This window comes from Portunus trituberculatus, chromosome 35 (genome assembly GCF_017591435.1).
Source record: "Portunus trituberculatus isolate SZX2019 chromosome 35, ASM1759143v1, whole genome shotgun sequence".
In the NCBI taxonomy this organism is placed as follows: Eukaryota; Metazoa; Arthropoda; class Malacostraca; order Decapoda; family Portunidae; genus Portunus; species Portunus trituberculatus.
Window position 1 is genome coordinate 2,841,335 of NC_059289.1, and position 20,891 is coordinate 2,862,225.

At 41.7% G+C, this 20,891-nt stretch overlaps 1 protein-coding gene across 4 annotated transcripts; it reads right to left on the minus strand.

Moving 5' to 3' along the window:
* Positions 1–3,547: 3,547 nt before the first annotated feature.
* LOC123512925 (protein tyrosine phosphatase type IVA 2-like) lies at positions 3,548–17,987 on the minus strand. 4 transcript variants are annotated; one of them, XR_006677216.1, is made up of 6 exons: positions 15,764–15,945; positions 13,248–14,283; positions 10,620–10,751; positions 10,125–10,291; positions 7,911–8,088; positions 3,548–6,504 (listed from the first exon to the last, which is right to left on the minus strand). XR_006677216.1 is itself a non-coding variant. In XM_045269596.1 (5 exons), exons 2-5 carry the CDS (start codon positions 13,374–13,376, stop codon positions 7,974–7,976), a joined length of 543 nt encoding a protein of 180 aa, XP_045125531.1. In that variant the 5' UTR covers positions 13,377–14,283; positions 17,550–17,987; the 3' UTR covers positions 3,548–7,973. The 4 variants fall into 4 exon arrangements, 3 of the variants coding, with proteins under 3 accessions (XP_045125531.1, XP_045125530.1, XP_045125532.1); XM_045269596.1 differs by lacking the exon at positions 15,764–15,945 and adding an exon at positions 17,550–17,987 and having other exon boundaries at positions 3,548–8,088; XM_045269595.1 differs by having other exon boundaries at positions 3,548–8,088; positions 15,764–16,028.
* Between the last annotated feature and the right edge of the window lie 2,904 nt (positions 17,988–20,891).

The window sequence follows — 20,891 nt, forward strand, 5'->3', positions numbered from 1 at the left end:
AGGTGCTTAAAGGGCAGACTATTTCATTTCTCTCATTCTCTATTTCTATCCATAGAATGATGATTTACCTGACTGACACCAATTTAATCAGAGAGTTGTGATTTATGTGTATATATTTATTTTACACTGTAAATATTTCAACAATATCATGAATGTAAATAGAACTATGAAAGTGTGTATGATTTCAATCTTGCGTGATGTGATGTGAATGTTTTCCCTCTTCATGTATATATATATATATATATATATATATATATATATATATATATATATATATATATATATATATATATATATGTGTGTGTGTGCAATACGTAGTGATGTTATGCGTGGCCACCCTGAGTGCTTGTGAGTTATCCCTTCCTTCCCCTTGCCCTGACAAAGGACAATAGTTTTGAAATAGGAGTAGGATCCCTGTGTGAATGAAGCGTGCATGAGAACCTGAGTGTGTATATAATGTTAATATTCAAAAATAAACATGAAATAAATAAAATAAATAAATAAAATAGATAAATTAATTAATAAAAAAAAAAAATATATATATATATATATATATATATATATATATATATATATATATATGTTTATAGAAATCAAAGAAAGTTTAAATCTTAAAGGAATAAATAGATCAACGAAAAATTACCTAATACCCATGCTAGGGTGATGGCCAAAATAAAAAAAATGAATAAATAAATAAAACAAATAAAATAATAATAATAATAAATAGATAAACAAATAAATAAAAGACACGTCATAAGAGCTAAGCCTGCCGAACTGAGAGTGGGACCCACGACCGTCATTCTCATGATTAAATGAAAAAAAAAAGCATAATTTGCCTGTACACATAATTCATTATTTGCGGATTATACAATGTTTTGTTTTTTTTTCTATCGAATCATAACGGGGTTTTTTTTCAGGCACCAAGGAATTTTTCTAGAACATTGTGTTAAAGGTCTATATATTTTATGGAGATAATACCTAAATTTGCGGTATTAGAAAAAAATATTTATCACATTCAAATCTACTAAGACAATGGCATCGAAGCGAAATAGGAAAGCTCAATCATGTATATTATCAAAGGAATCCTGTGTGAGATAAGAGTATATCTTTAGCTAAACCGTGCATCCATTTACATTCACTGTCATTCAGTATCCATCACAGATTAAAAGTCTCTTAGGACCGGGACTCAGTACTTTGTATTCTAAAATAATCTCAGCCTGTAATCTAGATGAATCCTTGGTACAACACACTCTTCCCTGGTAACCATCAAGCAATGCGCTGGAGATGCAGACTCTGGTATTCACTAGCCGTGATCTACTGATTCCCCGAGAAAACGATTCCGGAACCGATTCCGCGGGCTGATGAATACTAGAGTCTCGGAACCACCACCTGGTATTTATCAAGCAGCGCGCTGGCAGTTCTGCTGTTAATTATTCGGTATTCACCAGCCGCTATCTACCGATTCCACGCGGAACCGGTTTCGGAACCGGTTTCGACGGTTCCGCCCGCCCAAGGAACCGGTTCCTTGAATTCTTGTGTTTACGGTTCCTGCCCACACTACGCGGAGTGTGTGTGTGTGTTCACTGTTTGATCTGCTGCAGTCTCTGACGAGACAGCCAGACGTTACCCTACGGAGCGAGCTCAGAGCTCATTATTTCCGATCTTGGGATAGGTCTCTGAGACCAGGCACACACCACACACCGGGACAACAAGGTCACAACTCCTCGATTTACATCCCGTACCTACTCACTGCTAGGTGAACAGGGGCTACACGTGAAAAGAGACACACCCAAATATCTCCACCCGGCCGGGGAATCGAACCCCGGTCATCTGGCTTGTGAAGCCAGCGCTCTAACCACTGAGCTACCGGGCCGTGTGTGTGTGTGTGTGTGTGTGTGTGTAATTCACCCCGGTCACTTGCTGGTCACTCAGCCAGTCTTCCCCATTACGGAGCGAACTCAGAGTTCATAGACCGATCTTTGGGTAGGACTGAGACCACAACACACTCCACACACCGGGAAAGCGAGGCCACAACCCCTCGAGTTACATCCCGTACCTATTTACTGCTAGGTGAACAGGGGCTACACATTAAGAGGCTTGCTTGCCCATTTGCCTCGCCGCGCCGGGATTCGAACCCGGCCCTCTCGATTGTGAGTCGAGCGTGTGTGTGTGTGTGTTGTTTTTCACCATAAAAGAATAATAAGTTAAAATAACAATAGCTTCTTGTAATATTTTCAAGTATACTTACAGGCGCAATAGACCATAACAAAAAAAGAAAAAAATCCATATGGTTTACTACTACTAGACTACTACTACTACTACTACCATTAGAAGTAGTACCTAATTTCTCCATACCGTAGTATGGAATTTTTTTCTTTTATTTTCATTATTATTTTATTTATTCATTATTATTATTTTTTTTATTCTGTTCAATGGCGTAGCTAACGGAGGGACAGAGGAGCCGGTCTACCCCGGCAATGTTTCTTTCTGGTGACACATCTGGCACTCACAGTTCAGTTTTACGTTTTTATTTATATGTGAACAATTAATCATAGGCCTGGGTCCATATTCTTGATACACACAGGTCTAGATACGCCTTCATTCAACAGAATATAGCTACGGTAATTTGACCCGATATAATATATATATATATATATATATATATATATATATATATATATATATATATATATATATATATATATATATATATATATATATATATATATATATATATATATATATATATATATATATATATATATATATATATATATATATATATATATATATATATATATATATATATATATATATATATATACACACACACAGACAGACAAAATTAGCTATTTTCTATTGAATAAAGATGCATCTAGGTCTGTGTGCATCAAGAGAGAGAGAGAGAGAGAGAGAGAGAGAGAGAGAGTTTTATTGGTGTGTCGTGGTGACACACTTCGAAGGAGAGATAGTGTTGTACTGGGAAATGTTTACTCTAGAATCTAGATATACAGTATCTCAGGTCTCCCTGGGGTGCCGGGCTAGCCTGGGTCCTGTGGTGGGTGGGAGGCTGGGCAACACTGTTCAGTATGACAATGTTACATTCATGTATTGTGGTGCTGTGGCTCTTATGTTATGACTTAGATGATTGAGGGGATTCTGTAATACAGTAGGATTATGTAGATGTAACATATATTATATAAAGAGGCACTGAGCCAGCAAGTCAGTCAGTAAGAGATCAGGATGGAGCAAAGTTAGAACAGCAAGTCAGTAAGAATAGTAAGAGCAGAAACAGTGTTGGACTTGTATCTCTCTCACTTGTACAAGAAATTAAGCTTCACAAGTTCTACCCAGTGTATCCTTCTCCATGGATTATTACCGGTCTTCTGGTGACAATGTTGCAGTACACAAACCCTGTGAGAAACATACACATGCACCCCCTGTAATACTTTTCAACCTGTAATCCAAAACTTGTAAAAATATTCACTGGCACTGTACTGCAGTAACCATAAAAATTGTGACAAAACAGGATAATGAATCACCTAACAAAAAACCATTACTTTTATTATGAACAAGTTCACACTGCTATCGTCAGCCAAAAATACAGACACTTACAAAGGCTGTGTGTGGCCTGGCCAGCTCCACAAGGGCTTTACAGATTATGCCACAGCAGCGCCACCAGGACCCTCACGCAACAACACTTGGGTCACCTAGCGCATCTACAGCGCGAGGGCCAACAATGTAATACAGTGATGCGAGAGCTGGCCACCACACTTTACCGTGGCCACACTCTGTAACTTAACCAGGAGACTGTCTCAGGGGGGAGGAGAGGTGGAGGGGAGCAGGTTGCAAGAAGGCAAATTAAGATAAAACAAGATCAGCATGAGACCTGGCATGAGTGGGGACTGAAAGTTATTTTACCGTTTAGAAAAATATCTTTCCTGCGTCTAACATCAAGGTCAGATAGCCATGATCTTGTCAACAAAATTTAATAAAATAGCATAGGGGCAAATACACAGTCAGTTACATTATAATTTAAAATAAAACTGCTTGTAAGTATAGTCGAGTACATGATTATAATGCAAGGCAGGCCTTTAAATAAAACTAGGCACCACAGCTTTAATACTAGAATCTTAGGAAAAAATTATAAATAAATAAAAAATGACAACAGTAATAATAATAATAATAATAATTAATAATAACAATAGTAAACTGGACTCAAAAGGAAATATTATTGATGGTGAGCTCTCCTCTGGTAATTCTTGAAAGTGAATTAATGATGCATATTTCTGTGGCCTACTTCACACTGATGGACAGGTCAAGACTGGGATCCTTGACTCACTAACACCCTCATGTTCCAGCCACACAAAATGAACTCAAGCTACTGCTTAAATTTCATCTCAAGTTCTTCCAGCAAACATGAGGGCAGCATTCAATCCAGTTTTCTCTGAACAAGTAATCTGAAAGCCAAGACTACTATCTCAGAGTGAAGAAAAAGCCTTGAAAAAATATATAGTAGAGGAGCCATCTTGTCCAGTCTTGCATCAAAGTTTAGAAAAAGTGAAGACTTTGCAATTCAAAATACACAAGACACTAGATCTTACAATACACACTGAGACCAAAATGCTGAGGTCATTAATTTTCATAGCTGAAATTTTCATGAATTCAACACATTCATCCAAGTCTGGGTTAAATAGTATATAAACTCAACACACTATCAAATAAACATACATATAAGCAATTATATTTTTGGGTGAAAATGCTAAAAACATTTCTAATTGATTCATAGAAGTGCATAATCCATATAATTCATTCTATCTGACAGCATAAAATTTCAAATAAAAAGGCACCATATCCATACTAGATGCAGTGCTGCATAATGTACCTCCTCCACACAACTCTGGGACCTTCCCTGGGAACCCCACACAATAATATGGCACTCACCAAGTGCCAAGTCAAGGAAGCTTACCAGAGTTGGCCAACTTGTGTCTCCACATTAAAACCTTCAATGAATCCATATACAGCAGCTTACAAAGTTTTTCAACCTGGTGGCATTAAATGATACATAACTTTTACCTCTGTCTCTAATCTGATGGAGAAATGTCTAAAGGAACACAAGTGGGTACATTCTACTACAAAATGTCTTGATGGCTTGAAAATATAGCTGAAAATCTAGTGTTTAAAAAACGTTTGCCTCCAATTACTGTAGAGTCGGGACTAATACAAAGTAAAACTGTTCTTGGCATACTGGAATGCCTCGTGCCATGGTTTTATCTTTGTGCAGTAAGCTTAGTCTGTGGTGGCTCACCTCCAACCCTGGCATAACTGAAAACACTCAGACCTTGTTAATTCAACCCAGTATAATGCCAGACAAGATCTTAGTTTATTTTCCTATCCTTCTTCACAAAGCCTTCACTGACTTTCCTATTTCTATCCTTATTCCCTGAGGCTAGAAAAAACAAGGTTTGACTGTAGACATTAAGAAAATACTAAATAACACTCATAACTTTTACACGGGCAGACATTCCATACATCCTTAGGGAGAAGGAAAGGATGTTAGTGGCTAGCAATACATGGCCAATAGTCACAGCCATGATAGATTCATCCTCATAGCAGAGGCAGAATAAGCTACCCTCGGCTTATTCTCAGTGGTTCCAACTTTAATGTTCAGAGTGGATCTTATTCACGGTGAATTTCGAACACATGAATGAAACCCTATGAACAGATCACCACAGAGCTGCAAACACTAAGCCATGCCCACTAATGACCACATTTTGATGAATGCCACTCTATGAATCTATCTACATATTGTCATGAAAAAAAAAAAAGTAAAATAAATAAAAAATAGAAAAAAAAAAAAAAAAAAAAAAATAATAATAATAATTAATAAATAAAAAAAATAATACAATTCTGACACGACAAACGGTTATGATGAAGATTGCCACTGTTACCCAATTTGTAAAGCTAAGTCTAGATTGAAGCCGCACTTTAAAAGAAATTAGAAAAGCTGCTGTATGTTTCTATGGCGAAGAAAACTTGCCCTTTTGAGTTTGAGAACAAATGACGAGTATCCCTTACAATTTTCCCAGATCAGTGCAACACTGCACAGTTTCACAGTTTTAAGTCATCAGTGGTTATAGACATTTACACCATGTAGGAACTAACACTAACACTTTCATATTCTTGATGGTTCAATGTAAAAAGCTGAATACTGAAGACATTTATAAACAAAAACAGGCATTTCAGTGAAATGTAAATTGCAAGCAAAACATTACACATACAAATTTGTAGACTACAGGATAACAATATGGCAAGATGGCCTGTAAGGGAGGTGGTTATGATATCTATGAAGAAAAACAAAAAATAAATAAATAAAAATCATGGGATGAAAATCCATGACAACAAAATTCTATGAAGAAATTATAAAATACCACTTGCTGAAGTGTCACAGACATGCTTCAGGGATAACTGTTCTGTGTCCACAGCTCACTGCAGAGCTTGACACTGTAAAATATAAAAAGGCTAAAATTCAAAGCAAGGATTAAATCTGATAATGTTTGCTTCCAAACCATAAGCAATATGAAGTAAAAAAAACAAAAAAAAAACATGGATTTGGAAGGAAATATCAGATCAGTCAACAAAACTATAATACATGAACAATAGTTTTTTTTTCGTGTTTAGGAATGAAAAACTCGTCACTCATAATTTGTCCATCTCTTACATCAAATTTCTATTTTTCACACTCGTCTCCCTAACAGTACTACTTTCATCCACTTGTAAGTCTTTTACAAAACTAAAGATATCCCCATGTCTTTAAATTTGTGTAAATTTGTGATTCATCAATGAAACTAAAGGTCTACCTATGCATGCCCAAGATATTCAGACCACTAAAGAAAGGGCATAGCATGAATGCTGCATAATTACTACAATAAAATTATTGATCTCCAATGCAAACGCACACACACACGCACATACATACACACACAACACACATACAATATACACATTAAAATGCATGGGAATTACACAAAAGATGGCCTGCCATGCAAACCATTACTCATTTGCAGTCTGCCTAAATACTGTCCACTTCATCTTTTACTCATTATGCAATATCAGCAGAAGTCATTCTGCAAATCAATTAAAAAGGTCTACAAGTGTGAGATATGCTTTCGGCAATCTGGCACGTCTGAGTGAAACGAACCCGACTGGACTAACCCAATAAACTCACTCAACTCCACATCACTTGCAGACTACATGTGCTGCTGACATTACACTTAAGGCTTAGGGATCTTGAGGCATGAGGTTTGCTGTGATGTTACATCCAGCCATTCCTTTAAAGTTTTGTCTTTTGAAATTCATGGAATAAGATGGTCACACAGGTGTGGACTGAAGGGACTCCAGGGAACCACCCCCCTCCCCAAATGACTACATGACCATCAGTAACATCCTTCACTCGTGGCAACATCCCCATGATATTCTTTCATCTCTTTATAGTACTGAGAGAAAGGGGCAGCAACAAATCAGAACAAAACACAATTGTATTAGTAGATAATCCCTATTCACAAACAGAGGGAGGATATGCATCCCTATTGCCAATGCTATCTGGATTATAGTTTCCCCAACCATATATTTTTTTACATCACTTCCCTTACACTGAGCTTCCCCTTAATGGCATTTCATACACAAGTTTCCATACATTATGATGATGATGATAATAATAATAATAATAATAATAATAATAATAATAATAATAATAATAATAAAAACAATAATGACAGTTTCCATTTACCTCAGCATCCTGTATAATGTTTGGACAGCAGTAGCTTTACAGGTAAATAAAGCTTTAACTGATTGATAGAATGAAAGTAACGATGCAAATACAAAATAAAACAAGTCTACAAAAGGATTACCATGGCATCAACAAAGTGTGATGTATGTCAAGGTGCCACAACAGTGTGCTCTCCTCCTTGCCCTTACTGTACGCAGCATGCACCAGTCTTGTGGCCATTCTTTAGCCTGAGTCGAGACTTGGGACGGTACTTCTCCAGGTAGGCCAGCTGCTTGGCATTGATGGCTCCTCGTCTCTTCCTGCAAATTACAAAACAAAAGTTACGTATTGTAGAAGTACAACTATTCCACATTCTTAGATAGGTATCTAATCAGCTGGCACAATGTAAGTTTTTTAGCTGTAGGGAAGAAGTGCAAGCTGAGCTGGAGATATACACCAGAGAGTAAGGGGTGTATTAACAAAGAGTTTGTCTCTGACTTGTGCTTATCTCTTAAAAATTCTTAGATCCTTTGCTGAGATGATCTCCTAAGTCCCTGAGTGAGAAAATCCAAGATGGGAGTACCTGTAACTGGACATAGATGACCAGGAAACAATAAGGCTGCAAAACATAAAAATGGCAAAAGTTGATGACTTTAGATACTTTGGGTCATCATTACAGAGAAATGAAGAGTATGTTAGAGAAATCAGGAAGTGTGTATGGGCTGGATGGAATGGTTGGAAGATGGTGACAGATGTGATGCGTGACACCTCCCCCCAAGGTTTCTGCAAGAACAAAATGAAAGGTGTACAGAATGGCAGTGAGGACAGCCATGCTACATGGTATGGAAGTTGTACCAATAACGAAAACAAGAGATGGTAGACGGAGAAAGCAAAATAAAGAATGCTGTGGTTATGCTTTTAAGAGGGATGAATGGGGACAAAATAAAGAACAAACACATCAGAACAACAACACACACACGTTAGTTTGGGAACAAGGCAAGAGGCAAGATTTTAAAAGGTTCAGCTACATTAGAAGGAAAGAGGCACATGTGAGAAGTATGCCGGATATGGACTCACCCCATAAGAGGAAGAACAGACAAAGAGGATATTTATGGATGCAGAGAATACATGCAAGTGGTGGGTGTGATAGAAGAAGGCACAGAATGCCGAGTGTATCAGAGAAGGATGACGAACTGTGGAAATACCTAATGGGAATAGCCAATATGAGAAGTAAAAAAGTTGTTAATCTTAACCCCTTCAGTACCGGATGTGTGTTTTGTGACACGTGCGTGTCACGGCTGAGTTCACGCGCCAGGAACCGAGGGTGCTCCCCGTGACACGCACATGCCATGGTTATAAGCTGTGTGTATTGAGGGCTCTCAAGGCCTCGGTTTCTGGGTTATTTCTACCCACGTGGTGGCAAGTGTCTGTGTTTACAAACATAAGGCTGCAGCCATTCGTGGGACAGTTTGAAACTTCATAAACTTTGGCATATGAGTTATTGTCAGTGCTGTGACGTAATTTGTGAAGACCAATCATCATATTATATTTTTTTTATACATCATATTTTCTGACCTACGTATGGCAACACATGCTTGTCGAGTGCCACAATGCGATATTCTCTAGCTTCTGTTCAGTGCTGCCTTAAGTTTTTTTGTGGTAGCATACGCGCATTTACTTCACAATTATGGATATCTCTACAACTGACAGTGAAGATGAATATGATGGTGGAACAAAAAGGGAATTTGAGGGGTCTGATGTCTCAATGGAAGGTGATGATACTTTGTTTGATCCTGAAGCTATCAGTGATGTAGAGTGATGCTAGCAGCGGCGACGACGAGAGTATTGAGACGTTGTCCGCCAGCAGTGGCCTGTTATGCAGCCTTCCTGCCTCACCCCCCACAGCTGCTGGTAGACAAACAGATTTCATTCACACTTCTTTCAGACCCATTCTCTGACACCAGACCTAACCCTCTACCTATAAGTAACACTGATTTTCCTGATGTACATCCTAGTATTATTCTACATCATGAAGCTAGTGCTATGAGTGATCTAGACTGTTTTCAGTTATTCATGGGGAAAGATGTGATTACTGCTCTGTGTCTCTGGACCAACACATGTGCTGCATATTTTTTTTTACTCAAATGACATGTTGTGGGGTTTCTCTGATAGAAAACATAAAAACAAATAATATAGTGTGAACAGGGTGTTTGTGAGAAGCTGAAGACTACCGCACGGACGATGCAGAGGAGTGCGTGGGCAGTCAGTTCGGCTGCGAAACGTCTTGTTTACATAAGGTTGACGGGTCGGTAACAAAGGGGTTAAATGTCCGTATAAAGTTACAAAAATGCCTTACTGTCTGATAAGCTCCACAGCATCCTCATAGCGTTGTCCTAGCTCAATGAGAGCAACAGCCACCAGGACAGGAGCCCGGCCCAGCCCTGCTACACAATGGACAGCAATGGTGCAGCCAGGTTCCTCACGGTGGCGGCGACGGAGAAGACCCAGCCATTCCTCCACCACCTGTGTGTTGATGCTACTTTAAATCTTGCTTCATGAACTTACTGGACACAAGTGTATCACAAAAATTATCATCCATCTCACACACAAATGCATGTTTACCTTAAAAGATTAAGATTTTCTTATTTAGTGGATGGCACAAAGGGAAATACATAACTATGTCCAATCTAGTACTTCTTTCCAGAATGGTCAAAACCAGAAAAGAAATCCAATAAATAAAGGATTTACCATTTCTAATCATGAACTTCACAAGGAAAATTACCATTGAGTTTACCACATCTCTAAAGAACAAACGGACAGACAAAAGATGAAGCCATGAAGCCAGCCTCACCTCTGCTGGTGGGAATGTTCCATCATCAAACACCAGATCCATCACAGAAATTCCAGCCTTCTTGAGCTCGTCAGTCTTGTAGGTGGGTTCGCACACCCGCACCACGTCATGCACCCCGTGCTTCATCAGTTCCTGTGAGAGGAGAGGCATACACAGGTGATACAAGCATAAGAGTTCAAAATGACATCTACCCATGGTTTCTTAGTTTATGGATCTTGGAAACATGTAACTTTAGGTTAGACTACAAGCAAATAAAGAGAATAGTATAAATACACTTACTGACAAAAAATCTAAACTCAACACAGGCATTTTCAACAATCATAACAAAGGAACAGAGTGAGGGGTCTGGAGATATATCGGGGCAAGTTATAGAAGGAAGGGAAATTAACTCTGAAATAATCCCACAGCATAAATTAGATAACAATAAAAGTCTCGGTTTCCTTGCTTCTACCATGCAATCAATACAAGAAACTTATTCCCAAAATTATATAACGCAAATTATATCTATTTGTTTCCATCCTATATTATGCTTCCCTCTAATCGCCTAAAGAAACCTTCATCACTGGTATAGCTTTTAAAAGTGATATGTGGGCACCAGCAGGCAGACACCATCAGCCAGTAAAGGCAACATCACACTAATACATTTTCTGTCTACCTTTCTCTCAACCTTTACCTCATTCCATCATGTTTTTCTGTTTGCATCCTCAAACAGAGATTGCTTGCCTATGTCAGAGGAACAGCAATCATGAAGAATCGAGATATGTTACTGGCTGGGCCCTAAGGGCTGCTATTAGTACAGTCAACCCTTGGCTATCGCGACCTCCACTATCGCGTTTTATTGCTATCACGCACCCATGAAAAGCTGCTAAAATTTCATTATTGTGACCTCAGTTGCCTGCTATCGCGCGCCCCACCATAACGTAATGGAATATCTGAGCGCTCATTGGCCAAAACCACCTTCCCGCCAAGATCAATTCGGCTATCGCGTTTTCGGCTATAGCGCGGCTATTTCGGCCCCAATTGGGCGCGATAGCCGAGGATTAAGTGTATATGAATTGTTGGTTATGCATTTTTGTTCATCCCTTATCATGTTGAAAAAGAAAGGAAAGTGCCATGTTGGGCAAGAAAGCTTGCAGATTTATGTAACCACAAACACAAACAAACACACACACACACACACACACACACACACCCGGTAGCTCAGTGGTTAGAGCGCTGGCTTCACAAGCCAGAGGACCGGGGTTCGATTCCCCGGCCGGGTGGAGATATTTGGGTGTGTCTCCTTTCATGTGTAGCCCCTGTTCACCTAGCAGTGAGTAGGTACGGGATGTAAATCGAGGAGTTGTGACCTTGTTGTCCCAGTGTATGGTGTGTGCCTGGTCTCAGGCCCATCCGAAGATCGGAAATAATGAGCTCTGAGCTCGTTCCGTAGGGTAACGTCTGGCTGTCTCGAAACACACACACCCTTTATGGGAGACTACAGTAAAATAAAAATTTTAGAGAGAGAGAGAGAGAGAGAGAGAGAGAGAGAGAGAGAGAGAGAGAGAGAGAGAGAGAGAGAGAGATGGGTGGTGGGAGGCAATACCTATTTTGTAATGTATAAGTGTTCATCACTGGCCTTGAGCGTGTGGCAAAACATGATTGAGAACATTAACATGGAAATATTAAACAATGGTGTATAGAAGTGAATAATCAGCCCAATATAGCAGTAACCTCACTCTACCTAGTAACACAATACAACTGGCAACTTAAAACAACAGACTGCAGGCCCAGCTATTGCAGATAACCTGGGACCCCAATTCTCCATGAGTGCTAGGAGCCATGTATTTTTACTATCAACAAAAGTGTTGACAAACAGCTAGGAGTGTGTGTGTGTAATGGAGCACAGCAAGAAATTATTTTTCAGAGTTGACAAAAAAGTTGATAAAAAAAAAATGTGCTAGTGTGATGGGCCCTTAACCTCCACAGCAGGACAAAGGCCTCTCTGTTGTTGAAGCTCAAATCAGACACCTATTGTACTTATAATATTATGAGAACCAGACACATCCCACACTGGGTTGCAAATCCATGTCCTCTTAGCTGTGAGATGAATATGCCGATTCTTACACTGCCAGGCTACCTACGAGCTGCCTCTAGCACTGTCAGCAGTGCCTCTTGCCTTACTCTGCTCACAATAAAACTTGACATGGTTTGTGCATTCCTAGATGTCTTTATCATCTGTGGTCAATGTCAATAGTTCAGTACAAGAACAAAGACTGAAACAAAGGAGATGCAAGCCACTTCATCATTACTGTCTGGTTTTCAGTCTTGTTTTGTTTCACTCCAAGTTCATTCTTTCTTTAAACCTTTCTTTTCAGCCACATTAACTTTTACATCTACATTTTAAAACAAAGGATTCTGGACATTATCTAGATGAGTGGCAAAAATTTCACATTCTTCTGAAGTAGCTACTCCTAATTCAGCAGTAGCTGAAGATTGAAACTCCAGCAAAACAAACAAGGAAATAACATAGCAAATTCATAACAAAGAAAACATACATGCATAAATAAATAAACTGAAAAGAACATAATTTAATGTATATCAGCAACATTTCATTAAACTAAAGCACAGAAATGCAATGGTTCTCACCTCAATGTACGACTGCATAGTGGCATCTGTTGGTCGATCGGTGATAAGGAAGCGCATGTTCTTGTATTCAATCTCGGAGGGGGCGGGTCGGATGCTCTTGGATCTCATGTTTGCACTGTTTGCACTCATAACGCTCGTACGAAAAAAAAAGAACAAGGGTTACGCGTAGACTCTTGCAGATATTATGGAGAGGCAAGATGCTTTCTTCTGGAGATGTCTGGAAGTACTGCTTGCTACTGAGTGATGCAGGAAGGTGGTGGCAATCCCAGAGCAGGATGGCACCTTCCACCAAGAGTGGGGAGAGAGGTCTCACTGACTTGTATGGTTGTGTGAGATCTTGATAATTACAAATATATATATATGTATATATTTATATACTTTTATATGTGTACTTCGTATTTATAAAAAAAGGCAGTTATCAGATATTATACACCGTTCTGCAATCACGCTATATACATTCAACTGGAACACACGCACTTTGGCTCTTCATGGATAGAAACTGAATGGTAAAAAGCCTGCTGAGGATGGAGCTAGTGAAGGAAGGGGCTGCCTGGATACAGCTTCAGGGTTGGATGGGGCAGGGGAGCAACTCTCCAGCCTCCACCAATGCCGATAATCTCCAATTTTGATTTTGCCAAAAAATACTGCCAGGATGGCTTGTGTCCTCTCCTGCAGGACTTGGGACAGGAAGCCCCTAAAGGAGAAGGGCAGTAATGGTGATGGAGATGAGGATGGTGACGATGACTGTGGTGGCGGTGGCGATGATGGTGGTGATGGTGGTGGTGGCAGCAGCCGCAGTAACAGAGACAACGCAGCCACTGGGGACCCCACTCACTTTCGTGCCTTCACTTTACCCCATTCCAAGTTCAGTCTCCCACTATTCACACACTGACACACAAATAATTCACATATATATTGGCATACGATGCAGGCTTCTAATTATTCTTTTCACTTATTTGATGTGATATTGTGCCTTGCAGAATTCGCCAGAGCCCTTCAGTAGCTCCATAAGTGTGTAGCCTCGCCCACTGGACAGCTGCAATGAAAGACAAAAATCAATAATCTTTCCCTCCCACTTTGATTTGTGTTGAGTATTAGAGATCTTTAAATTTCACCATGTACAACAGACCAGGCTGATTTCCCCTCTATATTCATATACATATACAATTAAAGTTGCATAACCTGATGCAATCACATAAAATGAATATGCTCTAATAATTACCACAATTACTTTGTTCTGCTTCTTACTCAAGTCCATTTGGTCAATAACACACATAAGCACAACAGTTATGGTCATAAAATAATTTTCTCTGCAATATTATCTTCTATAGCAGGTGCTAATACAGGTGGTATTCAGTATTCAGTCAAGACTGCAGCCTACCTTGAAAGATGAAACATCTACTTTTAAGTTAACAAAGGAAAACACCAAATGCAGCAAAATTTCTTGAAAGACACAACATATGTTACATATAGTTACAGTACCTACAACAACAGTACAATTAAATAATATAATACTTCCCTAGAAGCACAAGAAAAATACATATATGATGCCCCTGCACTCACAAATTAATATTTCATCACAGAGCATGTCTGAATAACACTCCCATAATCCCTGGGATGGAAATAGTTCACCCAAGCAGGACCAGTGAGTACATACACAATCCAGCACCCTAAGTAATAAGGGTCAATCCCCTGACCCTGAGAATCCAAGGCTACTTCTTGCACCACCACACAAAAGGAGCAACAGTGCCCTTCTTACAAAACCTACCATGGCAGGTGTGAAGCTATCAGGTCTATCCCCGGGACCATATGGGGGGACAAGGAGAGCCAGAAAGAAGGCCAGGAGAGATACGAAACCTCCTAGGAAACCCAAGTTAATACCCAGACAAAGACTAGACACCCCAAGGCCACAGGAGATGTGCACCCAACAATTCACCAGACCCCAGCCCACACCTCACCACTCACACCACCTCCCCGGCTAGGTTATTACTACAAAGACCCTGCCTGAACCACGCTACGGAGTCAGGAAGATGAGGCTTATGCAGGAAGAACTGGAGACATAACAGTTCTCCGAGGGATCAAGTGGCGTGTCAGCTGAGAACGCCTAACTATGGCTGCCACTCCTCGCCTCTCCACTCCTGCCTCACTGAACCCTCCTCACTCACTCCTGCCCTCACTCCACACACCAGAAGGAGCCTAAATATCATCCATATCACATATCTTTCACTACTGATACCCATAGGCATACTAAAGGAGCCAAATTACCAAAGAATGTACTAGAGGAGGCCTATCTCAGCGCTCCGTTTGGTCCCTCCCCCGCCCACTACCCTCACAACACCCCGCCCACACCGCCCCCACCTCCCACTGCACTTTCCTACAACTACCCAGCTTTCGATAGGCCTACATGGACTAGGGACGCTATAGTGGAGTGCCAGAGTGTGAAATAAGGAGGTCAGGGAATGTTCAGCCATTGCTCGGCCTTCCATCACACTCTCAGCTCTCACTCTCTCTCTCACCTGTGCGTTGTTGTTGCCGCAGTATTTAAATTTCATGTTTCAATTCACTTCCTGGACACAGAAGAAGGCGCGTCGTACAAATTTTATCAAAGGTGATGCATTGGCTTTGCATCAGTCGTGGGAGGAAGGGTGTATGTGCAGGGCAGCGCTAGGAGGCACACAGGGCTCAGCACACCGTGACCCGCCGCGCATGCGTCGCCCGCACCTGCATTTGCCACGCTCTTATTTTCGCGAATGCTTTATTTCACATTCTAATCCGAAACTGTCTCTATAGTGAGTATCGGACATTCATATATGAATGATCCGTATTGTTTTATATAGTTTTCATGACTTTGTTAGTAGTTTTGGTGGTGTTTTAGCGCACTATCCAGGACTTTCTAATGCCGTGGACGCATGCGCAAAGCCAGGTCATGACGAAATGTGGTTTAAGACTAAACGTAAGAGAAACTTGATCATCGAAAGTAATTTTTGTCTCTAAATGATGAAATCAGGGTTATCTATCGGGGAACGTTCAACTACATCAAATTACTCAGCAAGTACGTCAACAGTGATAAAATGAGGGAAGCATAAGTCGCTTAATAATTGTAATATATCCTCTGTTTAAGTTGCGTCCTCGCCTCTGGTGAGTTTCCGAGAAACCTTGTGCAATAATTTACTGAGGAAGGAAGAATCCGCCTAGCTCTAAGTACCGGTCAACAACAGGCTTGTGTCCTACTGGAATAATTAACTGGCTGTCTCCTAATAATAGTCAACTCGTAATCCTTTATAAGCAGTGGTCTAAATATATCGATGTTTTGATAACTCGGTAAATATCATCTTGCCTGCCTTGAACAATATTTATTATTTCCCAGCATGTTATATAACGTTCCTTCATGTGCTTGTCGTAATCTTGCACTCGCTTCCTTCTGTCTGATTTCTGGCTTCGTCTAGTTGGCCTCGACATTATGTCTGCCCAGAAAACTTACTGAAAACTAGCATACTATAGGAAAAAATAAATAAATAAGTATGCAAGAGAGTACGAGGAAATCCGAAGAAGTTCTTTGATGAATACAAACTTTAAAGGTTATTCTTGCATCGTTGTTAGATTTATGCATCTTCGAACGACTGATAAGTTAATCTCGTGACTCCTCTCAAGACTGTCACGCGTCCTTGAGTTGTTCCTACAGCGAGTCTACCATCCACGCACAGCAACGGTAACAATAGATGGAGAGCAAGATAGAAATGGACAGAACAGGGAAGAGGACAGAGCCGTCAAGAACAGGGATAGCGGGAGCAGGAAGGTGGTGGAGGTGGATGGGGGAATGTCGTGTCTCATGGTCTTTGCGGCGAGGCTGGCACGGTCCCTGTCCCTCCCTCACTTCTCACGTCACCGCCGTCACTCAGCCACGATCGAGCTGACTTCCCTGCATCATTTTATCACTTAGGGTTGCAAAGAAATCATCGACACACCCTGTCATCTCTGCCTATCATCTAGTGGTATGTGCAAGATCCAGTACAGTCAAGAGAGAGAGAGAGAGAGAGAGAGAGAGAGAGAGAGAGAGAGAGAGAAGTTGATTCAGTGGGAGGCGCCTGCTCAGGGCCACACGCAACTGCTTCCCGCTGACTTCTGCATGGTGAACAGCAGCTTCTCGCCCTCTGCCTGTCTGCCACCACCATTGTCACTGTGGCTCGACTACAGAGGTCAGGTTGGATTTTTTTTTTTTTTAACACAAGCAGGATGTTGCAGCATCTTAGCATGACCGAGTGTTTTCTCCTCCAAGCTCACTGACTCACCTCGCTGACTCACCTGCGTCAGTGGTGCTTACAGTGACGCGCTGCCGGTTGACTCAGACGGTGCACGTGGGAGGAAGGACCGATCGAAGGAGGTTCACCTGCGGCCTGGGCAGTACGGACTACAGACTGCTGAGGAGAGTGTCAGACCCTGGGGAGTGACAAGTCAGGACATGCTGGCAAAGAGGCTCAAGGTAGCCAAAATGAACTATAATATGTACAATGTTGTGCCTTGTAGACGTGTGTTGACGCTTAACCTTCCTGGGAGCAACGGGTGAAAGAAAACATTTAAAAGGATGTATAAGACAAACTTTGGAGGTCACCACCCCGGAGGAATCAACAGAAACCATGAGTGACAACCTTCCTCCACTACCTTCCGCTGGGTCCCAAGGGGTCACTACTACCTCAGGTCACGAGCCTCAGCATGCTCACACGATGGCACCGTTGGTCTTGTTGGGCTGTCTAGGTTCTTTTACCGAAGTTGTCATTGGTGGAGGGCGTCCCGTGCCCCCGCCTCGTTCCCACCTTTGCTGGCGAAGCGTTGTTTCAGCAGGTGGCCCCCCTCCCTGCCCCTGCCCTCCCGGCCCTGCTGGCTCTCACGTGCTTGTCAGGGTGTCTCGAGCGTTCTGTTGGCGCGCTCTCATCTCATCTTCCCTCACCTCGGCGCATTTCATTGACCTCTACACGTACTCTTATGTAGGGACTACGTGCTCTACCCTATCCAAGTTACATTAGGTATTTAAGGAAGTAACTTTTTACACACTAGTTTTGTTCGCATTCCTTAAGGGAAGACTGAAGTAAATACGCTTGCCAAGTATTTACGTAATAATGGCATAATGTTTTGCTGTCGCTGAGAAACATAGGATATTATCTTGTTAGTAAGATAAGCCCTGATGGCTGTGCGCGCCAACGTTTGCAAACAGCACGTGTCGCCTTAGCAGTATCCACGGCTGATCCTGCTGTTACGGGCCCCAGCTCAGCACCTTCTTATGTTGCCGTGATCCAGACCTTCTGCAGCCTTCAGCTCAGGGAACAAAACACCCCAACATACATTACTTGTAAAGAGGGCGATGCTTCTTATCAAGAGTGGCTTCCTATATGAAAATGTTATCTGCGTTCTCGAGAGCGCGCGCATTCTCATTTTTTTTCTCTCTCTCTCTCTCTCTCTCTCTCTCTCTCTCTCTCTCTCTCACACACACACACACACACACACACCATGAATTTTAGATATCATCCATGTCTTTGTGCGTTTTCTACATTTAATACCTAAAACGAATATTGTCTCGGTCAATGAGAAAAACAGGGCGACGATTGCGTGTCGTGCAGCTGGGGCGAGGGTGAAGCTGAGTGAGGTTCGGGGGAGGGTGAGTGTAAAGGTGTAGGAAGGAGATCCTCCTCAGCCTGAAGCACACGCCCTTCATAATGAAGTAGGACACCGCGACAAGCTATGAGGCAGCGCCACTCATTGTTTCACCGCCAGTCTCGCTGAAACACTCACTCTGCGCCTTTTTGTCTTTTTTGTCTTGGTCTCGTGCTAAGTAAATATAAGACACGGGACGCCTCCCCCGCCTCCCCTCCCCCCTTTCAGTGGTTCTCTACACCTTGGGCGACGTGCCACAACGAATGATTTTCTGAGAATAAGTAACTTTCATGTGTTTGTTGGCCAATGTTATAATGTACGATATGACAAGGTTTGCAAGCCTTCTCATGCCCGAGGGAGGGATGCAACATGGAGGCTGTGGCGTCGTGTAGCCGCGGTGTGAAGGTGATCACTTGCATCAAGACCTTGAAAGAACCCTACAAAAAACAAACATTAACTCATTCAAATTCCTGATGTCGAAATAGAATACGAAGCGGAGAGGACAACGGGGGCAGAGCAAGGCAGCGGAAAGCCCGCGGCGTGTGTTGTGGGGCAGCGACCACGCACAGGAGAGGTAGGAAAGGCCAAGTACTGGGAGGCACTGTTGGCACGCTCTTGGCAGGCACACCCGGTCCGGCAGAGCATCACACACACGACTTGGCTTCACTTACCGCGCCCTCTCCCACCCACGACACGACCACAACTACCACATCCTCATTTGCTCCCCACTCACTCACTCACCGCATCAATAAGATCCTCCTCCTCTTCTCTCCTCTCCCTCCTCTTCATCCTTCACCACTTATGTTTCGGTATTTATTTCCTCAAATTTCATCGCTAGCTATTATAACTCACGCACTTAAGAAATCCTTGTTAAATTTGACTGAAGGAAAAACTAGGGAAGGTGAACATATTTTTTTCCATTTATTATATTTACTATGTTTTTATTTATTACTATCCATCTCTCTTAAACTTTTACTTCGCTTGATTTCAAAGCTCTCGAGGGCATTGGGGATGACTAGGACTGAAAAGGCCATGGCAATGTTGTCACAACGAGGAAGTGTGTCTTGCGGCACACTGAAACATTAAGTACGTACATGTACATGCATGAAGGTGCCAGGCCAGGATCTCATCCGTATAAGAGAATTTAACGACATAACTCTCGAAATAATCCCAAACACACGTCCGTCGCCAAGAACAACAGATGAGCCAGTTTTAAATACGTGACTCAGACATACGTTATTTTTTCAACCTTGCACTCAGTGGCATCACGTCGTAACACGACGGGTCATCACGGCGTGCTGAGCCATTCAGTGATGTCCGAGAGCCCTATCTTCGGTAGCTTAGCGAGAAAGAATAGCTTTTTGACAGGATTCCTCACACCAGAAAGTTAATTTGGTTTGTTTACAAGTTCTGGGATCATGCGACCAGCGACCGAGCGACCGACCACCTGCAGACTTGGCTGCAACCCAACCAGATCGGCGGGTGATCTGGGCATTCTTCAAGATCCCCTTCTACTGCAGCAAATTTTGTGGACATCCTGGCATTTGTCGACTTTACCCATAGTTCCTTCCTGCCACGAGCAGCGAGGTTACTGGTGTTATGCTGCGAGTATATCGGCCATTGCTCCACTCTCCAGGACAATGAGATATTTTTAGTCGATAGTAATTGCTTATCATGGCTGCCTTGTGCGTGTAGCCGGCTTGCTTACCAAATGCACTTAATGGATGCTCTGACCGCCCATGAAGACTGAAGAACGAGTGTCGATCGGATCTGCAATGCTATGTTGCGTCTTTCAATACATGCTTTGGTGAAGACAAGTAAATCGGAGAACAAAATCGAGGTCACAATGATTTTTCTTCTTTTTTTTTTTTTTACATAGTTAATTTAGCAAAGAAATAGAAAAGAAAAGAGGAAATTTGAGCCTCAAGAACGAATGCACAAACGCCTTTTCTAGAATGCAAGGAGAGAGAGAGAGAGAGAGAGAGAGAGAGAGAGAGA

Coding starts and splice junctions, on each gene's coding strand:
- LOC123512925 (XM_045269596.1), bottom strand. CDS start 13,376: ATGAGTGCAAACAGTGCAAACATGAGATCCAAGAGCATCCGACCCGCC. Junction 10,752..13,247: donor CTATGCAGTCGTACATTGAG/GTGAGAACCATT, acceptor CTCCTCTCACAG/GAACTGATGAAGCACGGGGT. Junction 8,089..10,124: donor GCTGTGGAGCTTATCAGACA/GTAAGGCATTTT, acceptor TGTAATTTGCAG/GAAGAGACGAGGAGCCATCA.